Source organism: Talpa europaea (assembly GCF_964194135.1).
Source record: "Talpa europaea genome assembly, chromosome: 4".
In the NCBI taxonomy this organism is placed as follows: domain Eukaryota; kingdom Metazoa; phylum Chordata; class Mammalia; order Eulipotyphla; family Talpidae; genus Talpa; species Talpa europaea.
The window spans coordinates 400795-424842 of NC_140070.1; the positions used below are offsets into that span (position 1 = coordinate 400795).

At 62.3% G+C, this 24048-nt stretch overlaps 1 protein-coding gene across 1 annotated transcript in view; it reads right to left on the reverse strand.

The window, feature by feature from the left end:
- The window catches only part of CSMD1 (CUB and Sushi multiple domains 1), a gene marked incomplete at both ends in the record, with an annotated part of 639423 nt that overhangs the window by 36559 nt on the left and 578816 nt on the right, over positions 1 to 24048 (reverse strand). The window contains 11 exons of the mRNA XM_084232118.1: positions 2746 to 2934; positions 3540 to 3653; positions 4398 to 4478; positions 5002 to 5147; positions 5245 to 5422; positions 7786 to 7974; positions 10042 to 10251; positions 14213 to 14329; positions 14797 to 14866; positions 17411 to 17529; positions 22669 to 22773. Coding sequence (XP_084088244.1) covers positions 2746 to 2934; positions 3540 to 3653; positions 4398 to 4478; positions 5002 to 5147; positions 5245 to 5422; positions 7786 to 7974; positions 10042 to 10251; positions 14213 to 14329; positions 14797 to 14866; positions 17411 to 17529; positions 22669 to 22773 — 1518 coding nt within the window. The remainder of the gene's footprint in view (positions 1 to 2745; positions 2935 to 3539; positions 3654 to 4397; positions 4479 to 5001; positions 5148 to 5244; positions 5423 to 7785; positions 7975 to 10041; positions 10252 to 14212; positions 14330 to 14796; positions 14867 to 17410; positions 17530 to 22668; positions 22774 to 24048) is intronic.

A 24048-nucleotide genomic window follows, 5' to 3' on the forward strand; every position in this document is an offset into this window, starting at 1 on the left:
ATCTGAACGTCGCGTCATGGACAACTCCAGTGAGTGTGGACTGTGATGGGCGCTTGAGAGGCGGCCCGGACCCCAACCTGAACCCCAACCCTGTTCACACGCCTGTGCGGGTCTCCTTGAGAGCAACTCGGTAGTACCCAGGAAATGCAAAGTTTCCTTTTATCTCCTGCACGACAGCACAGGTCCACAGGCAGGATGGCACAGGTGGGAGGGCACAGGTGCACAGGTGGGGTGGCACAGGTGGGACGGCATAGGCGGCACAGGGGCACAGATGGGGACAGCACAGGGGCACAGGTGGGGCAGCACAGGTAGGGAGGCACAGGCAGGGCAGCATAGGTGCACAGGGGCACGGGTGTCAGCTATGGGCACTGAATTTCTCATAGACTGAATTCTTCGTAGTCGCCTGCAGCTTTAATGTGTGCCGAGAGGGCCGCGCCAGAGCCTGTGCCGTGATGGAAACAGATGGCACCTGCAGAGGGGGCTGTTCGGATGTTCGGATGATGTCCCGGCAGCGGCAGGTCTGTCCCCAGTTCAGGGACAGGGCGAGTGTGGGGATGTTCAAGGTGAAACGATGGTGTGAGCTCAGAGAGGTGATGGCTGGACAGAGGCAGGTGACGGGCAGTGCGTGGGCCTGGCTGTGAGATGCCAGGGGAAGACGCGACCCCACCCCACGGCCTCACGCCCTAGGAGGAGCAGGAGCAGTGAGATGCGGGTGGTAGCCCTGACATTTTCTGTACACCTGAGTCTTTTAAAAAGCAGCACCTGAGGTAAATTGGAGAAACTTCAGGCTCCTCACCTACATATAGACTTGTAAAATGTCACCTTTCTGGAAGATGGTGCGAGGACATGCAGCGCATGGCTAGGCTGCCGCAAACACAGGCTGGCCAGGCTGGGGTCTCAAGTGCTTGCCGGTGCCATACCTGCAGAGGCTGCACCTGCCGGGGCCACACCTGCCGGGCGAGCCCTTCGGAGCTGCGGGAGCACCACAGGCCAGGGCTGCTGGCAGCGTCCCCACAGGCCTGCGCTTCCCCACAGGCCTGCCTGAGGTAGCCGGGACAGCCCCGCGAGCTGTGTCCCACCCACTGGAGGTGAGGTGCTGCCGGCATGGCTCTCTGCGGGCAGAGCTGGCCAAGGCCAGGTGGGTGCCGGGAGGATGCTAACTGTCACCAACGATTGTCCTTTGGGTGGACACAGGACGCAGATAATGGGAGCCGCCGAGTACCCCACAAACTGAGGGGTGCTCTGGTGCAGCCACAGAGACGAATGCACCCTGCTAATTGCACCTGAACAGTCTACTCCATGTGGCTTCTGTCAGCTCATGAATGATGAAACAGTCACTGTCCACACGCGAGGAACAGGAGGCAGCTGCCTGGGGAGCGTCAGTGCTGACCCAGCCCCCGCGAACGTGTGGCAGGAAGTGCCTCTGAGCGGCCTCTGCTGCCCACGCTGTGTGCGGGTCCCAGATGGTGTGGCCTGTCCACATATCAGGGTCAGGGTGAGAGGCAAGGGGTGCACGCTGCGGTGAGGTCACAAGACTGCAGCGTTTGGGGGCGAGGGCGAGCCGACAAAGACGAACAGGGAGGGCGAATGGACAGGGATGGAGGCGCCAACCCACCAGGTAGGTGCAAGGACCGGGCACACGCACAGACACACACATGCACAGACAGACGGACACGGACGCGTAGGGACACACACACGCATGGACATGGTCGCACATGGGCACTCACACGCACGGCCGGGGTCACAGTCCCGCTCCCTGACAGAAGCGCCGTCCCGCGTGCGGCTAGGGGCGGCCTTTCCGTGTCAGGGCGATGGGGAGTCACGGCCGCCGTCTGTTCCAGCGCTCACGTACGTCAGCGCTGAAACGGAAGCGGTGCCCCTCGTCCTCGTGCTGCGCGTGACTGGGTTAAGGTCAGCGTCGTAACTCCCCTCTGGGGTCCATCAGTTTGACACACGTGATGTCTCCCATGGGACGAGTCTGACTGTAGTTCACCCAGCAGGGAAAGGCTTACAAACGCACAGGGAATCGATGACAGTGACTTTTCCCCACTGAATGGATTGTTATTTATTTTAACCCAATGACAAACCCATCAAACCATGTGAAACCCTGTTACCACGGCAACCGGAACGGTCTCCGGGTCTAACCACTGCTGTGATAAAGCCCCAAAGAAAAACACCAACGTCAGCCACCGCAAACGCTCACCCCCTGCACCGCTCCCAGGCGGCCGCTGCTCTTCCCAGGCCATTGGGATGCACGAGGCGCCTGCCCCGAGTGGAAGACAGGAAGGGCACCTGTGCAGCGTCATGCTATTTTTTAATGCACGTTGAAGACTCAAAAGCACTTGCTATCTCGAAAGCTCCATGAGTGAGCTTCTTCACATACTCCTACTAAAACAATCATTTGGATTGACTAATACACCTTTAGCTTTCTTAAATGTCCTAAAATGTCTTCTGAGTCAATTCAACACTTAGAAGGAAGCACAGAACTCTTTGAGAGCTTCTATCCTAAAACCGCATCGAGAATTAAGAGTGGCGAACTAAGTTACGTACATTTTCCGATTTTACTTGTTAAAAATCCTAACATTAACCAAAAAACTAGTGTATTACAGACCCCAGGAGGCTGATGCGTCCCAGAGTAATTCACTTTCTGTTAAGGAGATGGAATTTAACTCAAGGATAAATTCAGACTGTGTCTGTCACGACCACACGGAGCTGTCCCGGGCCCCGGCCACGAAGGTCACTCACCGTCAAACACCTCCAGGGCGTCGAACTGCTTCTCGCTCTGGAAGGCGTCCACGTAGAGGGTGATGTTGTAGTCCGGGTCCACACGGATGCTCCAGGAGCACGTCTGCGAGTTCAGGTAGCTGCCCGGGTAGCCGGGGCTCAGGATGACGCCAGCAGACTCAGTCCGGACCTCGTTTGCGGGGCATTGCGCTAGTGAGGAGAGCAGCCAGAGTTTCCCTTAACAGAGCAGACCCAGCTTCGGTGGATCGCACGATCTGAGCGTGTCCGGGCTAGAAGAGACACTGCTGACTGCAGACGGGAGGCGACTGGGGCTTGTGTGTCACCACGCCCTGGCACGTCACTGGTGCCCGATTCATGAGGGGCGGCTGGAGGCTTGGGGACGGCACAGGACAGAGTGACGGGGCTCGCGCAGGCTGCACGTGGGGCGGGGGACGGCGCCGCACTTGCCTCGAGAGGCAGCGGCAACATTGGGCCGGGCAGGGGAGAGCAGGGGCGGCGGCCGCGCGCAGGGCGGGCATGCAGAGGGGCCGCTGTGTGGACGCGGGCGTTTAACTGTCATGACCCAGCTTTGCCGAGCGCTTGGAACGTTCCTGGTAAGCTAGATGTGGGTGAGCCCTTTCTCCGCGTGGCCTTGGTCTCTCTGGACGTCAGCGCAAGGGCAGGAGCAGATGTCTGTGAGCAGGTGCCCCATGGCGCTGCCCCGAAAAGGAGTGGGGCGAAAAGGAGTGCCCCGAAAAGGAGTGGCCCCAAGCAGTGCCACAGCGGGAGCCCACCCTGACGCCGGAGGGGCCCACCTTCACACTTGGGGGGAGCACCCTCGAACTGCAGCTGAGCGCCGAGCTTGCAGGTCAGAGTGTCGGCTCCCGACAGCGTGTAGCCCGGCTGGCACCGGTACCTGACGAAGTCACCTGCAAGGGCCAAGGACATGCATGGGTCAGCGCAGACAATAGGGAGGGGCCAGGCGCTCCTGCCACAGCTGTGCCCACCCCGGTCTGTTTTATAAAATGTCACCGAGGCCAGCACAAAGGCCATCTTGGTTGAGACCAACGCTGGCAAGGACCCAGGTGGCCGCCCCTCAACCGCTCTGCCTCTGCTGCCTCCCTCAGAACCACCGACAAAAGAAAAGGAAGTGAGTGCTTGGGGCTTGGGCTTGAGGCGCCTGGGGAGGCTGGCAGGACCTGGGCTGGGACAGGGTGGCGTGGCCGGACCTGTAGGGACATGCGTGTTCTGTGGGGCGACCAAAGAGCCTCGTCTCAGCGCCACATGGCAGGCAGGGCCACGTAGCTCCCGACGTGACCTGGTGGCTACGTGGCAATGTGGACCCTTAGAGGACATGAAAGACAGCCACGCTGGGCTGGCTGTGAGGAGCTGGCACCACGTGAGCAGAGGCCACGCTCTCGGGGCAGCCATGAGCTCGTCCCGGCGTGCAGGCACTGCTCAAAGGAAGGACCAGTGATGCTTGGAGGGGACAGAGAGGACCAAAGCGAAGCTCCAGTGGCAGTAAGGGACAGAGCAGGCCCGGCTGTCTCTGGGCAGCCCTGCACCTGCAGGGTGTCTCTGCCAGACCGCACAGCCTCTCCCAAGCAGCTACGCGTCAGGTGGGTGTGCTGGAGCCCAGCTGAGCTTGGGGCGCTGAGCGAGGAAAACGTTACCTATTTCGAAGTCCTCGTCCTCCGCGACCATCTCTGCCCGCGGAACCACTGGGGGAGGCTGACATTTCTTCAGCTGAAACGCTACATGGTTCACAAAAACAGACCGAGCCTGTGGTTACGTTGGCTGAATAAACGGAGGCGGGTGGGACGTACCCCAGGCTGGCCTGCTCACGGGATGCCCTGCGCCTGAGCGCTGTTATGGGAGATCCGTGGCGCTCTGCACACAGGCCCTGCACACCCCAGGACAGCGACAGCCGCGGGAGGCTCCGCAGCGGGGCTCTGGGGGGGCCGGTGGGGCTCTGTGGCTCCCACACTTTGGGTGCGGGGGGTGCTGTCCTCTGGGGAAGTGAGGGCCTGGGATTCCTTTCCCCAGACGACTCAGTGGTCATCTAAGAGCCCTGGGGGCTTCTGTCCTAGGCCTCTGGCGCCTCTTCACCTTGGGGGGGGTGGGGGCGCTTGCAGGGGCCAACCCGCGGGACGGGACGTGGTCAGGACCCTCCACGCACAGGGCCGCGTGGGGCAGAGGCAGGGAGCCCGGGGCCCTCCCGCAGAGGGGGCCCAAGAGCGCAAAGCGGCCGCCCTGGCCCCAGTGGGCCGCACTGACCATGGAAGTTGAGCACAAAGAAGCCCCCGTTGGAGAAGTCGCTGTGGAACTTGAGCAGCACCTGGTTGCTGGAGCTGTGCGCCGTCTCCAGCGCCGTGTTCCCGCTGAACACCCCTAGCTGCGGGGCGCTGGGGTCGGGGCCGTCCCTGGGGGAGGCAGCAGCCTGAGACGGGGCCACGTCCGCCCCGCCTGAGCCGGGCTCCCGCACACGGAGGGGTGGGGGAGGCCGCGGCGGGCGCCTACCACACGGCAATGTAGTCGTTGACGGCCTCGGTCTGCAGCAGGCTGAAGTTGACATAGACGCCGTGGCCGGGGGGCACAGTGATGAGCCAGACGCAGTCCTTCAGGATGGGGTACTCGTCGGGAAAGCCGGGGGAGTAGATGGTGCCGTTCTGAGAGGTCACGTTGTACCCACAGGGAGCTGGGGGGCGAGCAGCAGGTGAGCGGGCAGGCGCTGAGGAGGAGCTGCTGGTGCCTGAGGGGCCACCTGCCCGGTCTGGCCTCGGCAGAATTACACCCCCACAGGAGGCCCTCTCAGCACCCAGCACCCCTGCAGGATAAAGTGCCCCAAGTGATTAAGAGTCAAGTCCTTGCTCACCAGCCACCTGCGGCTGGGCTGATGTCCCTGGATGCCGCTGCAGGAGTGACCAGGAACCCGCCTGACCACGCTAGGACACTGTCAGGCTTGCCAAGGTCTCTAAGGCCTGCTCAGCGAGTCCAAAAGAGGCGTCTGCGTGGGTTTGCCTTGAAGCAGACATTATCGACTTAGCGGCTCTGAACCTGAGGGAAGAGGCTGGGTCCACTGAGGGTGCTTTTGGGAGCCCAGCTGGTCGCACCCGCGCCCACGGTGGAAGGCATCCCAGTGAGCTGCAAGCTACGGCGTCCACGCCACCGCCTGCGTGGACAGAGACGGACACCAGCAGGAGTCCTGTGTGCTCTCCAGCTCAGCGTGTAGCTCCAGACAACAGGCTGCTCGCCCGGAGCTGAGCCAGAGGGGGAGCCTGCCTGGGCGTGGGGTCCAGGCAAGCAAGTCGAATGCCCCGAGGGTGTTTTTTAAAAGTTCAGTAACAATTCAAGGTGAGAGTGAAACAGACCTTGCCACCGCACACCAGGCCTGCGGCCCTGGCTCTGCGTGCGCTGGACTCCGACTGGCCCGGCACACCACACTCTGAGCGGGGCCTGGGCGTGCGTGGGACTGGAGACTCAGGGGCAGCTCCGCCATTTCCCAGGACGTAAGTACAGCTGTGAAGCCGGATGCCTGGGGTGCGTCTGTCTGGCGAGGGTCACTGGGGCAAATAACCCTGAGCCAGTGTATGTTTCCATGTAGGAAACTGGGCTTGAAAAACAATGACTCTGCTGAACATTTAATTGCATTTTCTCATTAAGCCAAGTAGTTTCCACTCACATGTAAATTCGTGGAACCAGGAAAACATTACAAGAAAGGACAGGTTTTAATCCTGACAATTCAAAGCAATTTATACATATAAATATGTGAATTTTAAAATGAAGAAGAACATGAAGGGGTTTTTAAAAGTCTTTTAACTGAAAACTGCCAGACATGCCATTGCTATACTTACTTTATAAAATAATTTTTAAAATGCTTTTTATGTGTTACTAAATTTCTATTAGACTAAGATACGGACATTTTTAATGCAGCCGAAGTCTTCTTTCCATGTGTTCTTAACAGTGACAGGGAATGGAAAAATACAGGTAAAAATGGGGTCTTAGAAGTGCCTGCTTTTTTTACTTCTTCAACTGAAATTCAAACACAGCTAGAAACCTTTTCCTTCCCCCAGGATACAAGTATTTAGCATTTCAAAGGTCCTGGGAGCTGGTAATTTCCTAGATTTTTCCTGCCAAGGCACTGTATTTGCCGTCTGGAAGGCAGGCAGGGTGAGGGGACTTTGCTGTTGCGCGTGCATGCTTCCTGAACAAACTACTTGATCTGTTTATTTTAACTGGATATTGCAAAACTCTCAGGTCATCATAGAAATCAGGCAGCCACACAGAAAGAAGCTTCAGAGAAGTGTCTCTGCTGAGGGGAGGTGAGGGCCTGGGATTCCTTTCCCCAGACGACTCAGTGGTCATCTAAGAGCCCTGGGGGCGTCTGTCCTAGGCCTCTGGCGCCTCTTCACCTTGGGGGGTGGGGGGTGGGGGCGCTTGCAGGGGCCAACCCGCGGGATGTGACGTGGTCAGGACCCTCCACGCACAGGGCCGCGGGGGCAGAGGCAGGGAGCCCGGGGCCCTTGAGCTTGGAGCGCCCGCTAGAACCCAGAGGCTCTCTGCTGCCCCCACACGGGGCTGCTGCTCAGGGCGCTAGCTTTGTGAGCCCTGGGGGCGATGGTGGGTCAGCCCAGGGCCAAGGCCCAGGAGGCCTCCTGAATTCACAAGCCCAGAAGCTCTCCTGCCAAAGTCAAGAATAACCTCTGCAGGGGGACTGGCAAGCCAGTCTGGGTCTGCTGAGGCCTCGGAGGCCAAACACTGTCACAAAGCTCTCCCTCAGCCACACCAGGCCCGGCCTTGCCTGCTGCACGCTGTGCCTGGCGTGTTGTGACCACGCGCCATGACCTCGCTCTCATCTTTGAGGACCGGGCACATCTACTCATCCTTTTTACATACCAGCACGTGATCTGCCCTGGAAGTCCTACACGGAATGGGTTCCGCAGAGCAGATTCCTAATCGATGTTTGTTGGACAAGCGAACAATTCTTGACACACTCAGTTAAGACTGCGCGCTGCCTGCCTGGGAGGTGCCACCGCCGGCGCCGGAGGGGCAGTGACTCACCGTCGCATTTTGGAAAGGGGTGATTCCAGCTCCTGTTGATGCCGTGCTGACAGGTGAGGACAGGGTGGCCCATCAGGACGTACCCCGGGTAGCACTCAAAAGAGATGGACTGGCCCACACTGTAGTCCGAGCTGACCATGTAGCCGTTCTGGAAGGGTGGCGGATCCGGGCAGTTCTGCAGCTCGTAGGCTGAAACAGACAGGTGGGGTCGGCTGGCGGCCTGAGGGGCGAACTCGCGCAGCCCTGAGGGATGCCCTGTCCATGCAGCTTAAAACGTGCCTTTGCCAGTGTCCCATGGCCAGTGGCCATGGTTGAATTACAAAGTGTGTACTTGGCCGCTCACTGCACGCCGGCCTGTCTGGGAGCAAGACTCAAGGGGCGCACGGGTGCTGAGTTCAGTTTCAAAAGCAGTAACAGGACAGCAACAGCACACATGGGCACCTAATAATCCTTTTAATTTAAGAGACTCACACTCTGTAGAAACTGGGTAGTTCTGTGTTGACTGTTGAATTGTTCACCACAAATAAAAGAGAAAAATCCACCCTTGCCTTTGCCCCACAGGCCTGTGGACGCGGCCCTGGCCATGGCCGCCAGGCCGCCCTCTCAGTGGTTTCCGGGCTCGTCACTGCGTCCGCTTTGCTCCCTGCAGACCTCCAGGTGGGCTGAGGGCAATAGGTGCGGCTGGGGCCGGTGACTCAGAAACCTACATGCGCCTTAATCAGAACTAGGGCCTGCAAGCCAAGGGCTCTCCGGCCGGAACCTGCCCTGCCCACAGCTCTCTGTCCGCCTGCTCTGTGCAGGGGCTCCTCTGGCAGGGACTGCGGTGCCCAGGCTGCGGGAGGCCCCGCCCACCTGCTCAGGGAGCCTGTGTGGCCAGCCAGGGGTTCTGGCCCCGCAAGCCCAGGGTAGAGCTGTATGAAGGCTCAAGAGGCTCCAGGAGCTGGCCCTGGGGGCACAGAGCAAGCGGGGCTTCGAGTGCAGACGCGGGCGCAGCAGGGGTCTCCCCGGTGGACAGAAACGCGGCGTCAGCAACCAACGTTGCAAAGCGGTGTGGACTGTGAGCTGGGCCAGGCACCGGAGCTGTGTGTCCCGAGCCTGTGCACCTGCTGCAGGGGTGAGGAGGGAGAGGCCAGCGCGGCGGGTGGGGAAGGCTGCTGGCCGGTGAGCAGGTTGTTGAGATGGGACAGACCATGCTGTTGGGCGGCGGCTGCCGCCTGTGGAGCCCAGTCAGGATGGCCACCCAGGCTCCCCCAGGAGCCTCGAGCCAGGTGCTGACGTTGGGGGCAGGGGGTAGGGGGTGCGGGCCGGAAGCACCGGGCCTTGCGAGCTGACCCGTCCCACCAGGTCTGCGTCAGCTTCCCCCCTCCCCGCCCACCCCTGCCTGAAAGGCGTGTGTCCCAGCCCAGCCCCTCACCTGGCCCTGCACAGCTGCCTGAGCACCCTGGCCCTGGTCGCCGGCCAGCGCGGCAGCTCCCCTCTTCTCCTTGGCCGGGGGCTCCACGCTGCGGCCTCCCAGCCCTGCCACGCCCGTCCAGACTCCCTGACTGTGTCTCCCGAGGGCCTAGGCCTCCTCCCCGCCGGACTCTTGATTAGCTGACATGGATCTGGGAGAGCCGCACTTATGTCGTGCATGCGGAGCCACGGTTCAAGCAATGGCGTCCAAATGACCAGCACAGGGGGGTCTGCTCCGAGCCCCGCGGCAAGGCCCCGCGCCCCTCTACGGTGGCAGGAAGGCGGGCTTGAGAGAAGCCTCATTCCTACACCCCAGCGTCACCTGACCTGCCACGTAAGGAAACCAGATTATTTTGTACGCAATGAAATTCTGGCCTTTCTCATATATAAGAACGCTGTGATAACGTCGGTTCTGACTTAGCTCCTATTTTGTAGGGCTACGAAAGGATGAGCTTTGTTCTCTGAAGTTTTTCTGGTACGATCTGAACGTGACCGGCTCAGCCCCCCTCAGCGCTGTCACTCGTGAGGACATCCACGGCAGTCCTCGCCCCCGGCTGTGCCCCGCGCGTCTGCTGCTCCAGTGGACGGGGCGCCCTCTGCGGCTGAGCGCCAGAGCCTGGCCGGGTGCCCACAGGTCTCTGGCGGCGGAGGGGAGGGGAGGGGGTGGTGGTCGGCGCCAGACCTCTGGCCAGAGCCGCTGTGCCCGCAGGGCAGCCACGGCCTGCACGACCGCTGCTTCCCCCGCTCAGTGCGGCCCAGCAGCAGCCGGCGCTTCGCAGACGCCCGACGCAGAGCCGCCCCTACCTTGGTAGGCAAGCTTGAACCCCTGTCGGCTCTGCGAGTGGTCGCTGTGGAAGTGGACGAGGGTCTCGTGCGTGGTGCTCAGCAGCGGGGCGGGCAGGTCGGGGCCGCTGAACTGGCCGATCGCGGGGCTGGAGTGGTGGGGGCCGTTCCGGACCTCCAGGTAGTCATGGTTGGCCTCGGTGGAGAAGTTCAGGAACTGGATGTGTGCGCCTGCGGGGACAGCCCGGTCAGCGAGGGCGGAAGGCAAAGCCGAGACAGCAAGGAGTGGCCAGATGCATTAAATTCCCCAGGCTCGGGCCTCCCCGGTGGCGCAGCGGTTGAGCGCTGGGTTGCGAAGCTGCCTGCAGCCTCTGCGGCGCCGGTTCGATCCCCGGCTGCTCCCCGGCCACCGGAGGAGGGTCCCGCATGGCGCGCAGACCTCTCCTGCCGCCCGCTGCTCCCCTCAGCAGTGGACTTCGGTCCTTCTGCCTGCTCTGCTCCCCGCTCTGGCTCTGGTGAATCCTCTCACCCTCCCGCGCTTCTGACTGTACCCAGTGCTTGTATAAACAAAAACAAACAAACAAATAAATAAATAAACAAACATGCCTCTATTAAAAAAAAAAAAAAAAAGATAAAAAAAAAAATTCCCCAGGCTCCCACAAAACCCTCCCAGGAGGCAGACGCTGGGGGCAGAGGGGACGCGCCCTGAGCCACAGCAGCGCTCGTCCACTCTCGCGGGTCCCTGCATTTGGACTGTCGGGCGGTCAGCCCCGAGCGTTCCCCAGGACACATAGGAGCGCGGGACAGCCCCAAAGGACAGCCCGGAGGATGTGCCTAACCGCGGCCGCCTCACCCGGAAGCTGCCCTCTGCTCGTCAAGGAATGCGCCTATCTAGGTCTAAATAATGCAAAGAAAGTTAACGCTGGGTTTTAGACGGACGGTCCTGCCATCACACAGCCCATGTGGCAGCTGACAACACTGGCCTCTGCGGGGCCCTCGCCCAGCCAGTGCGACCCCAGCCAGGAGCCGTTGCCGGTGAGCCCAACCCTGCAGCTCAATACCCAAGACGCCGTCGAGTGGCGAGGTGACGGGTGTCAGGAAGGGTCACACGGTCTCAGGTGACAGGTGTCGGGCAAGTGGCAGGTATCATATCATGTCACAGGGTCGCAGCAGGTGGCAGGTGTCACGCGACCTGCAGTCACAGGAGCTACGCTGGCTGGTCAGGAGGAATCCCGAGGTGTCGACTTGTTTGCTGTGGGCTGGTGGCACTTTTGAAAGTCAACTTGACTACCCTGTCTGAAATGTATTTTAATTCATCTAAGTAGTTTATACAGAACTGCAAAGACACCAGTTTTTGCATAAATCCATGATAAATGGGGTTTCTAAAACCTAGATCGAGAGTCTCAAGAGCTACTGCAGATCATTCTTGCAACCTGGAGAAAAACGTCACTTGGTGGCCTTCTCCTGGCCTTGAGAAGCAAGAATCTTCTTTCCTTTCACCTAATATGCTTGATCCATTTTTCCTGGGTGGGGAAAGCCGAGGATCACTCTCGGGCGGTGTCCCGACCCCAGTGTAAATGCGGGACTTAAAGCAGACACCCCGTGAGAGACGGGTGTGAAACAGAATCATCGAAAGGCAGAACTGGGTGAAGAGCGAGGAAGAGACCCAGGCACAGAGCGGGGCCCTTGGGCAGCAGCTTCCTGGGAAACCTGCGCGGTGCCGAGCGGGCAGGGCATCACCGGCGTGGATGTGGAGTCACCGTGGTGACCACGGGCAATCCAAGCATGTTAAGTGGGATCAGTGTCCAGCCGTGTGTCAGGACTGGCCAGAGCCCAGGCCGGCGCAGACGGGGCTACGCAACTATTTAATTTTCAGGGAATTGGGTCCAGCTTGATACCATGAAGCAAAATGAAGGGACTGAAATAGGTTGACGTGGTGGCCCTGGTCACCCCCCGGAGACTCCGCCCGCTGCCCTGGCGGAGCGCACGTTCCGCCCTTCCCGAGATGCCCTCCCAGGGCAGGGTCACCCTGAGCTATTCGGAACCCGGCCACAGGAGGTGGGAGGCATCCTGGGACATCAGCCAGAAGGCCTGGCCCGCCTCCCAGACTGCCCGCTGCCCTGGGAAGGAGGTGGACTGCACTCCAGAATATTCCAGGACCACCTCAGGCTGGTCCTTGCAGAAGCCACACGTGGGAAGAAGAGGGGTGATGCGTTGCCCAGTGATGGTGCCCCCGTATCTAACCAGAGACTGGGGTGCTTGCCACAACAACGCAGACTCCTGGGGTCTGAGCCCAAAACCACTTCCTCAGATTTGCAGGTGCGGGGGCTGGTATTTGCCTTCGGTTCAGGAGATGCTGGGAAGAGCCGTTCCCCAAACGAGGTGACGCCGAGGGGCGCAGAGGTGCAGTCAGGCCCAGGTGAGCTGAGTGGAGCCGCCACGGGGGCGGGGGGCGGGGTGAGCTGGGCGCCTGCAGGCTGCGGAGCCAGAGGGGACGCGGTGGCTGGAGCTGGACGAGGGGGCCGATCACTGGGGTCCCGGCCCACGTGGTGTGCCCAGGCCTGTATGGCGCCGCTGGCCCATAGAAGCTCGGGGTCCCCAAGCCCCCAGCCTGGGCACAGACCCTCAGAGGATCTTCCCTGCAGGGACGTGTCTGTGGTCGCTGCCCACCGCCAGGCAGGCCCTGCTCATGCGGGGACAGTTGCCTCGCCAGGGGCTGAGTGGGGTTTGGAGTGGAGACAAGACGGTTTTTCTTCTTTGCCTTTTCTTCCAGATGCTGATTAAAACTCATGGGGGAGCAAATATTTAAAAACGAGCGTTACTTATACTATCGCTTTGCTGTCTTCTCCTCTGGCATCCCTCAAGTCAGCAGCGCGCAAGTTGCCCTGTGGCTCAGGCCGTCCGGCTGTGCTGCCCGGAACCACCCTCTGGCGGGTCCACTCAGGCCCAAGCAGGGAAGGCCTCTGGGTGCTGGAGCCGCAGGGCAGCGAGGCTGGAGGGACTGAGTCCACGAGGGGAAAGGAAGGTGGGAAGCGACGCAGCGATGACGCCCGCAGCCGGTCTCTGCCTGTTGAGGGCCGGCCCGCCCGCGCCAGACCCTCGCCCCGCGCAGCCGCCCTGCCCTGCAGCCTCCAGTCGCCGGGGTCGGGCTGTGCCCTTGCCCGCTGGCCCCCAGGCTGCAGCTGCCGGCGCCAGGTTCCCTGGCTGGGATTCAGCCACTGGCCGCGAGCGGCCGAGGCCCTCGGAACCCGCCGTGCTGTGCCACTCTGTCAGCCGGGGGTCGGGCTGTCTCCAGGGGACTCCGAGTGTCTTGGGGAAGCCACACAGAGGCCTGTCTCCTCTGGCGCAGAGCAGGAGGCCTGGCCAGGCTGCCCGTCCTCCCTGGCCACCTGGGCGTCCCTGCAGACCCTGAGCACAGCAGGTGTCCTCCGGTGGGTGCCCTCCCGTGCCCGGCCCGGTCGGCTCCGGATCTGTCCGCACCTCCGCCTGGGCTCCTCTCGGCTGAGCGGGGCGTCCCTCCCTGGGCTGCCGCACATGTTAAGGCAAAAGCTTTGAAACTTAACACAAAATGGGGCTGGCTCCCAGGCCTGCTCCACTCCCGCGTCCCGGCCCCACGCGTCAGGGCTCTGGAGAAAACCACGGGCCAGCCGGGAAACTCAGCGCAAAGGACAGAAGCACCAGCCCGAGGCGGCCGTGCGGCTGGCAGGGTCGCTGAGACCAGGGGTCTGGGAAGGCTGAGTGAGACCTCGGGGTTCAATTAAATCCAGAAATTTCTAAGGCAAATAATCTAAATATTCGTAAATAAATATTTTTAAAGGTCAATGTAACACAGAATCAAGAAAACTTACAATACTCGAAAACATTCAGAAAAAGCCCTAAACATTGTTCAAGGACACAGCAGTGACATGGGCTCCAGACGCAGGGGTGACAGGCGTGTCCAGGGCTGGGCGCTGGCCAGGCCACAGCTGGTGCCAGGCTCCCACCCTGCCCACCAGTGGACTGGCCTGGGCAGACCTGGCAGCAGGACCCAGCTTTCTGGTAACCTTTGAGCCAAAGCTGCCCTAGTCCCCACCGGTGCTCACCTGTCCCCACAGGTGCCCTCCCCACGCCCACAGCTGTCCTCCTGCCGCTCCCCCGCCACGCCCATCTCGTTCGGGGCTGGACAAGGGCCTGCGGGGCGGGCAGCACTCACCGTAGCCGACAGGCAGGACGATCTTCCAGGTGCAGTGCAGGTTGTTGGGATATGCTCCCGGGAACCCGGGGCTCAGCACCACGCCCCCCATGCTGCTCAGCGTCCCTCCACAGGTGGCTGTGAGGTGGACACAGACACTCAGGCCTGGGGCACATCCTGCCGACGGTCCCCTGGGAGTCCCCCCTGCGCTGGCCATGCCCCACCTTGGGGCACCTGCTTGGGGACAGGCTGCGGCTCACCCCTTTCCCCAGGCACCACAGCCCCTAATGTCAGCCGGGGGTGGCCTGGCCAGCAGCCTAGGCCTGGGGTTCCGGGCTGGCCCTGTGCACCGCCGTGCCCAGGCTGAGACGCGTCACCCACAGCTGCAGCCAGCAGTGAAGCCCCTGCGCCCCCAACCCTCTGGGGAGGTGCAGTGAGCCTGGGTGTGGCCCCCCACCGAGGAACCCTTGTCCCAGGGGAGCAGGTGGCCCCCCTGCAGCAGCTCGCCAAGGGTCGCCTGTCCCCTGGGGCTGGGCTCCGCCCCTCCGCCCGCCTGCGCCTGTGGTCTCGAGGCCGGTCAGCAGCCCCCGCCCAGCGGTCCTTACCGATGCAGAGCGGGGGCGGGTAGTTCCAGCGCCGCACGGTTCCGGGCATGCAGGAGATGTGGGACCGGCCCTGCTCGGGGAGGAGAGGCCGTCATGCGGGCGCCTGGCCTTGCCGACTCGCCGACAAGCGCAAGGACCAGAAACTCTGCAAATGGTTCCCACTCCTGTTCACTCATGTTTGGAACCAGAATGGAAAACCCTGCACCACTATATTTATTGCCACTGTAGTTTCCAGTGTCCCCACAACTGCCCATCCAGGTCAGCATCGCGGCCCCCGCTGCCCGGCAGGCCTCGCAGCCCTCGCGCTCGCCCACAGCTCCTCGTCCCGGGTGCGCAGCCTTCACGCCTCCCTTCCGCCGCGCTGCCCCGCACGTCAGGGGCGGCAATCGGCCTGCGCGCTTGCGGGCGCTCCTGGGGCAGGGGCCGGCGGTCTCCTCTGCCCAGGGCCCCCCTCGCCCCTCCCGCTGCCCCTCCGTCGCGCTTTACAGGCAGCTCGCCCGCGCAGAGCAGCCCCGCCCAGCAGCGCGGTCCTGCAGCGTCGGCATGGGTGGCTCGGGTCTGGGCGTCCCCCTCCCAGCCCAGGTCCGCCGTCTGCGTAAGCACAGAGCGCCCGAGCGCCCCCGAGGCCTCTGGGGGACCGCGGTGCACTCGCCCCGGGTGTGGGCAAGGACCAGGCGCCAGAGGCTTTGGGGATACTTAGCGAAGCCTCTGGTGAGAGCGCTGGACACCAGTCCAGGGTGGATTCTGCTCCTGACGCTGCACGAATGTTTCCTGTCAGACCCAGGTCAATTCCTGTGAGGGTTCACAAGGGGGGGCCCCGCGTATCTGTTTACTAGATTAAGCGGGGAATTTTCTTTTTTTGTCTTTAAAAGAAACAACGTAGAACATGGCCATCGCCAGTCACCTGCCAGGAGAATGAGCCCAGTCTTCAAGGCACCCCGTCCATCCCTCATGTCCCCTGTCCACCGCGCGCCCTGTCCATCTCGCTGCCCTGTCCATCTCGCCGCCCTGCCCATTGCGCCCTGTCCACTGCATGCCCTGTCCATCTCGCTGCCCTGTCCATCTCGCCACCCTGTCCATCCTGGCCACGGTGACGCAGGCACACCTGTGTGGGCGTGGGCATGGAACGATGCTTCTGTCTGTCCGAGTGTGTGGACAAGCTGCAGAGTTGTAATTGTCAGCAATTTTTAAAAATCTAGAATCCCTTTTGCTCTTGTGAATGGCAACCACAGCTGTGCCCTCAAGCCCCCGCTGTCTGCAGGAAGGAACCAGCTTCGTTTGCATCTGAAAGGCTGGGGCTGGCATGAGCCCAGCACTTCCCCAGGGGCTGCAGGGCCTTTGGAGAAGGCTTTTCTCTGTCCTCCTCTGCGGGTCACAGTGACCGCAGAGTGGGCAGCACGGGGAGAGCAGGAACAGGGTGGGGGCAGCGGGTGGGGCTTGGGCCGCTGGTGTGACATGCGCGGCCACAGTGGGTCGGAACACGGGCTGAGAACGTGCTGGCGCATGTGGCCTGTCCTGCCGCAGCTTCGTGTGGACCCGGCATCCCATCAAGCGGAACTCTGGGCATGCACTGGGACGCCGCCCGGCCACCCATGGGACAGGAGAGCTTTGTTTCGACGATGCTTCAAGGCAGCTTCCCTCGGCTGCGAACAGACATGTTCAGGCCCCACCCCTGGGGGCGCTGCCTAGCAGCTGCCTCTGCTTCCGGGCCTGCCCTGCTCGCCTACAGACGGGCCAAGACTCAGACAACGCGGCTTTGAGGACGGCGCCATCACGCGCTGATGCTCGGGCAACAGCAACCCAGGCATCCTTCCTGGAGCGCGCACAGACCGCCTGGTTCCTGCAGGTGGCATGGGGCATCTGAGTGCCCTGTGCTCCCTGCACCCCTCCTGGCCCGCGTCTCACGACAGGGTGCCACCCCACCACTCTGAGGCCAATGCATGGGCGCTGCGCACAGGCCCTCAGCACTGCCACCCGGCCCTACTGGCTCTGGCCGCCCCAGTGCACGTGCACACGGGAGGGCCTCCCGCTGCGGCCTCGGCTTCTCCTGACATGTACCCAGAGCTTTTCAACCACTTAAATAATCCTGCTGAACAGTTCCCCTGAGCGATGCTGTGCCTGTGCTGGACATGCAGAGTGTGTCCCCCACATCCTCCAGGGCAGAACTGAGAGCAGCCCAAGGGCCCCACGTGCTTTGAGTTAGGGGCCGATGTCAGCCAGCGTGGCCGCGCAGGAGCTGGCGAAGAGCTTGTTATTTATAAGTTTATGCCAAATCACAAAAAGATCATGCCAACTTCAGCTCAGCGCTTTCCGAAAAGGATTCGAGGAGGCTGCCTTGCTCCTGACCACCAGTGGATGCAGCCCCGCGGGGTCCAGAAGGCGCCAAGCGGCCTGCATGCGGCCGGCGCGGGGAGAGGCCCAGGGCTCAGGGCTCCCCAGAGGCTGCCCCGGTGAGGATGCGCGACCCTGTGCCAGGAGAACGTGCTCCGAGACCAAGCAGCAGGAAGCACAGCGCTTATCGCCAGCTCCGGCCTGGGCAGGTCCCACCCTGTTGCCCCCCTGCGTCACATGCCCGTGAGCGGCCACCATGCCCCCCCGGAACCCCGAAAGGTACCTGCAGCGTGTAGCCCGGCTCGCACTGGAAGGACAGCACGTCGTTGACCAGGTAGCGGTCCCCGGTCCGGATGCCATTGCTGGGCAGGGCGGGCTCTGGGCAGGCGGCCAGACCTACAGCTGGAGAAGCAGACACGGTCGGCACCAGCCCGGGCCATGCCGCTGGAGGACCCCGGGGCCGCGGCTCCGCGCGGGAGGGGACGGCCCTGCCTCTCTACCCCCAGCGAGAGACAGAGTCAGAGCCAAGCGGATCCGGATGTGCTGCCTGGCTGCCTGCTCTCGTCATGCAGGAGCGTGGCTGCCCTCGGCGCGGCCCGCCCGGCACCACAGCTCGGAGGGCCCCGCAGAGCCACGGCTGCTGCTCCGCACGGCGCTGCGCCCGTCACCTGCTCTAGCTCCTCCAGCGCCATCTGTCCCCTCGGAACAGCATCAGCACCAACATTCGTATCCCACACGACCTCTTTCACTTAAAAACAACAGAGACGCCCAGGCACGCCCCGGCGCACACGTGACCCCCAGCCGGAGTCCCTCGGGACAAGCACCCACAAATCTAAATAAAAAGCGCATCATGTGACCCCGGGCTTCAGGATAAAATGCCAGACACACTGACACTACGCATCACTTAGCGCCGATTGTGACCAACACTAACGCTCACCTCGTGCATGAACACACCCGGGGGGCTGAGGGAGGCGGCAGAGCCCCCTCCCGCCATGGGCGCCCGGGTCACCCCGCCCGCTCAGCCACCGGACGGGACGCGGGAAGGGCGCTCCCGCACGGCCACGCTGGCTCTGCGCAGCCTGGGAGTCCAGCCTCGGCGCTGGCCTTGGCGTCGAGCTGGTCAGACCCCTGGGCCGGGCGGGCCGGCAGGGGGGGCCTGAGTCCAGGGCGGCCTCGGGCAGAGCATGGATGCTGGCGCCTGCCTGCCCACAGGATGGACGGGGTCTGCCGCGAGATGCCGGCCACCCTGGACTCTGCTTCAAGTGAGGTCCGAGACGCCCCACGAGCACAGGCGGGAGAGGGAACTCCTGGGGCTGGGGGCTGCAGGCTCTGAGCCCCGACCCACGCGGTGCCATTCCCGGAGTCGCCTCTGGCCGGTGCGGGGACCCCAGGCAGGGATGGAGAGGGCGTGCCGAGGCCGCCGTGCGCTGGCCACGTGTGCTGCTGGGGGCGTGACCTCTGGCCTCTGGCCCCCGGTCCCACGGGACCTCTGACATGAAGGAAGGGAAGCCATGCAACAGGCGTCCCCGACGTGGCACCGGGTGGCACAGCAGGCCCCTCTGCCCCTCACTGGCTCCCTGGAACCGGGAGTCAGAACCCGCACGTGAGCCGTCCCCGAGGATTCTCATGGGTGCGGTCGGGAATCACCCCCAAAGCTGAGCGGTGAGACAGAGACAAGCGTCTCCACGTCCCAGGCGGCGCCGGGCGAGGCCGGTGTGGACCCGCGGGCCTGGACCTGTCCCCCGACGAGCAGGTGTGCGGGGCCTCGTGTCAGCTGCTGGGGCGGAGCTGCTGTCCCCACACGGCTGTGCAGGCGCGCGCAGCACCGCGGGACTTCACCATCGGGGCATTTCAGAGACAATAAAATTGCTGACCATGGAAAAACCCAACACCTAGGCCTCTGAAATTGTTTTACTGGCATTGAGTCTAACTGCTCTCTGTCAGACACAGGTTGTAACCACCTTCCCCCTTTCCCCAGCGCGGGCTGAGAAGGCTGGGGATGGTTTATCACTGTCTAAAAAGTCGACCCTAAAAGAAACGCACCTAAGCTGTCTCGGTCTGAGACTTGTGCTGCAGCTGGCGCACCACAGCTGCCTCAGGACAAGGACCCGGGGCCACGCCTAGAGTGGAAACGATTCCCCGAATGTTCAAGATGGACAGGAAATAGAATAGAGATGATGGAAAGAAGTGTGACGAGTAACTCAAGAACAAATTGCAATTTTTAAACCCCCGTCTCTTTCCACAAGACATAGGATTCATAATACTTCCTTTTGCATGTTGATTTACATGCATACGTTGCATCTTAGTCTACTTTACTTTTCGCCTTCCTTGAATTCTATGTGTAAATTCCACTGATCCTTTGCAAAAAATAAAAAAATACTAGCATTTGTAGCTATGCTCATAGGAATTGTAATATATTTTGTGCATAAATTTAAAACACACACTGATCGTGATGTTTGACGCGAGGCTCAGCAGCTGCTCAGACGGGGACATGGGAAGCCTTCGCAGACAGCGCTTCCTCCTCAGACGCGGCATCGGCAGGGACACCCCCCTGCAGTGCCTCGCACCCGTCTGTCCATTCTGCCGAGGGGGCTCCCCACGGCCTCTATTCCTAACTCTGCAAGGTCCACCTGTGGCCCCGAGTGACTCATGCCACAGTCAGGGGGCTGGTGTCAGAACAGGGTTCCCGTGTCAGGGCTGGAGAACCTGGCCCTCGCGGGGAGGGGTGTGCAGCAGGTCTGGGCTGGCACTGGCCGGGCGACCCCAGGGGGACCTGGTGGAGACAGCACTGTCAATGCAGAATGCCCAGGGGTGTCTCCAAGGACATGCAAACGAACGGCTGTGCAACCCTCCCTACATGAAGCCACAAGGTGATCACACGAGAAAAACTCCTCTCCCAGAAGCAGTGCCACCGGGACGCGAGTCGCTCGTCACAGGGCAATGCTGTACGGGATGGGTCCCTGGTTCCGCCACAGTGTGGCACCCGCCCTGCCCAGAGGCTACAAAGCCAGGCTTCACGGAGGCGGAACACGGGGGCGCACGGCCATCCTGACCAACTGTGGGGACGGCGCCCGTGGGGTGGAGCCCTGGAGAGGCCCGGCCAGAGCCCCGCCAGGACCTGCACTGCACCCCCCACGGGCATGTTCTGACCATCGCGGACCTCAGGATTGGGGCCTTCTGACACGCGCCTTCTGATGAAAGCGTGATTAGATTTAGAAGGCAGCAGACCAAGCCTCACACCCAGGCCTGCACAGAGAATACAAATGGAGCATTAAAAAAAAGAGTGCCCTCACCCGACCCCGAGCTGGCAAGGCCCCTGCATGGGCTGTGGCCTTGATCCTGGGTTTGTCGGGAGAAGTTCATCCCTGAACTTAAACCTTGCTTAAAACTTTGACAGTGAAAATGATTTTGAAACACAAAAAACACGCCACTTTTGGCACACGTCTGGAGCAGGACACAGCGGGGAAGCTCAGCGTTCTGCTCGTCTGAGCTCTGTCCCCCTTCGCTGGCAGCGTCTGGCTCTCCAGCGCCATAATTTGGGAAAAAAAAAAAAAAAGGGTCACTCTTCTGGGGGAGTGCGGGGCAATGGTGACAGTAGCAGGACGGCGAACGCGGGGAGGGGAAACAGGCCCAGGCCCCAGGCACAGAGGGAAGAACGGCCCCCGCAGGCAAACACGAGACCCCTATATGCACCCAGCAGGCGGACACCCTTCAGGGTACTCGGGTGAGGCGCCCCAGGGCAGCATCCCACGACCTCGCAAGGCCACAGCTCAGCTCAGTGAGAGGCCAGGTGGACACCAACACCGCACCGTGGCGTGCTGGCAGCTGAGGAGGCGCCATGCACGGCCAGCCAGGCACAGGGAGGCACCGCCCTGCGCGGCCCGGAGCCACCAGGCTCGCCCAGCAGCGCCCCCAGGCAAGGAGAAAGACTCCTCCTGGCCAGAGGTCAGCGTGGGGTGGGCCAAGAGCGCTTTTTGCCCTCCAGCGCTGCCTGCACGGCAGACCCTTTCTGTCCCTCCAGTAGGGCCCAGAGGCCCTTGAGGCGGCCCTTCACCCTCATCTCGCCGGGGCTCCAGTGGGAGCCCAGGGCTGCCCCATGGGTCCAGCCGTGACCGCACGGGCAGAAGTGCTTAGCCGCTGGGTGCGCTGTCAGGGGTGCACCCTGGTCTGGTGTCAGCGCCAGGGGCCGCTCTGCCTCCTCACAGCACAGACGGACTCTGCAGGCAGAGCCCCAGCTCAGCACCAAAAGCCTCAGGCCCAGGACACAGATGCTCTCCCTCTGTTAGTGTGCCGGGGGCTGCCCCACTCAGGGCAGGACCTCCGCGCTCTGGGGGCAGGGTGCCCTGGGGAGATGACTGGCAGCTGGGGCCACAAGGGTGGAGCCCCCACCCCCTGCGGGGTCGGTGTCCTTTCAGAGGAGCGGGAGAAAACCCCACATGGGCACCTGGCAGGGAGGTGACACCACAAGTCAGAAACCAGTCCTCGCTGGGACCACGCCTGCTGGGCCGTGGCTGTGGCCTCCAGCCTCAGGGTGATGAGGCCTGAGGTCCGCTGTTTGAGCAAAGCCTGTGGAGGCAGCCGGAGCCAAGACCCTGCTTGAGGCTCAGGCCTGGGGACCAACAGACATGGCGGAACTGGTAGTGGGCACAGGATGGTGCATTTTGGCAAAATGCACTTACTCATCAGCTAAGAAATTTTTGATTGCTAAATAATGAGTCCTCGGCTCACCCATTAGACAGGAACCAACAGCGTGAAATGGGTGGCCCCAAGCGGTTCCTGGTCTGCAGGAGAGAGCAAGGGCAGCAGGTACCCACTTGTCTGGCCTACCCACCCCTCCTGTGCCCACCTGGCCCTGAGCAGCCCGCACGTGTCCCCAGACCTGCCTGGAGATCACCCTAGACATAGCCGCAGGGGCCGCCCCATGTCGTGTCGGCTGTCAGCGGAGCGGAGCGGAGCAACTTGCATGCAGATGCCTGTGAGGGGGTGGGGGGGGTGTTTAAAGATGGCGGCACAGCCTTGGTTTGCGGCTGACTCAGGTTCTGCTGGCCGAGCCTGGCCTCGGGCAGCAATTTGCCCATGGTGCCCTGGCTCAGAGCGTTGCGTCTGCTCATGGCAGCTGCTCCTTAGAGGGGACGGGCGCGGTGCTGAACCTGGAAATGCACCCTGAAATAAAGCTTTCTCATCTCCCTCTCATGAGGTTACCTGCAGAAGCAAACGCCAAAGGGGTCTGCTCTGTGGCCCCTTCCTAGGTTAAAGTGAATAATGTGCCTCAGGCGGTTGGAGGGGGTGGGGGCCTGGCTGCCTTGCTCTTGGGAGCAAGGGAAAGCTGCACCCCCAGGGACAGCGGCCTGGCGGAACTGTCCAGGCACAACTCCTGCGTGTCCCCACTGACCTGCCGTCTGCACGAGAGTGACTGTGGATGACCTGATTCCACGCAACGTTTACATGCGGTTTTGGAACAGCGTGGTTCAGCCAGACCAGGCCAGGGTCTGCCCTCTGAGAGCCACGCGGTGCACAGCGAAGCCCTGGCGTGGGCCTTACTTTTGTACTCCAGGTGGAAGCCCGCGGCGGCCACGCTGATGTCAGACTGGAAGTGCAAGTAGAGCTGGTTGGACGTGCTGTTGAGCAGTGCCGGGACCGTGGTTCCTGTGGAGACAGCAGGTGGCTGCAGCGGGAGGGCTCCCTGCTCAGGTGCCCAGGCCCTGGTGCTCCCCCGTGCTCGCCCCGCTTCTGCAGGGCAGGCCAGAGCCTGCCCACCGGGGTGGGGGGGCATCCCTGAGCTATGGCTCGTGTGCTCCTCACACGAGCCCTCGTGTGCTCCTCACACCCAGCTCTGGCTCTCTCGCAGCGGGGCCGTGTGTGCTGGGGGAGCAGAACAAAGACGGGCCGGGCCTAAGGGGCTTCCGGGAAGTGGGGCCGCTCTGAGCCCCTACGCTTCTCTCGTCCACCCTGGTGGGCCGTGAGGGACAGTCTCCTGGGCGGCGGCCAGCTGCGGTGGATGTGCAGAGGAGGTGGCAGGCGTCCACACCCGTCCCTGCGCTGGGGTGTCTGGCCATGCGCCCGCCGGGGCACCTGGGACCAGCGCATGGGGTGGGCGTGGAGGAGCCAGCTGGTTCTGGAATCAGAACCCCGGGAATGTCTCATGGGGAGGGACAGCGACCAGCAAGCCGAGGCCCAGCTCTCCTGGTGCTGGGTGTTCCACACCAAGCGGACGCTGACCGGAAGCCCAGGACGCGGCGAGAGTGAAAGGCCCCAGGAGCTGGAAATCGCCAGCAGGGGCCAAGCAGAGCCGCAGAGAGCGCCACACTCCTGAGGAGCAGCAGGGGGCACGGTGCGGGGCAAGGCCACCCACCCACTCGGGAGGACCCAGCCCCAGAAGGCAGTGTGGTGAGACTCCACCTGGAGTGCCGAGACCTCACTAAGCGCGTTGTTTGGTCCTTGCACGTGTGACAAGTCAGGAAAATGAAAAGTGAAAGTGGTGTGTGATCCACCTGTTGCCAAACGTGGCTGCCGCGCCAGGGTGGGTGTGTCTGCTCTGGCCCGACACCTGGGAGTCCCCTCTACATACCGCTGGCTTCCCTGAGGTGGGCAGCTGGCTTCGTGGGGCCCCTTGCACACCCGCCTTCGTGGGGACAGCGACGAGGCAGTGATGGGACAGTGATGGGAACAGCAGTGGGGCAGTGATGGGGACAGTGATGGGGGCAGCGAAGGGGTAATCATGGGGACAGCGATGGGGTCAGTGAAGGGGGCAGTGAGCGCCACGGGCTGTGGGGCTGAGGCAGTGGCGCCTGCACCTGGGCACACAGTGGCGGGGCCTGCCTGACCTGCAGGGCTCCTGGAACTGTGGTGCTGGGGCCGTCCTCCTGGCCCTAGTCTCCTGCCCCGAGAGTAGCCCTGGCCGGCGGCTGCCGCTGCATGGAC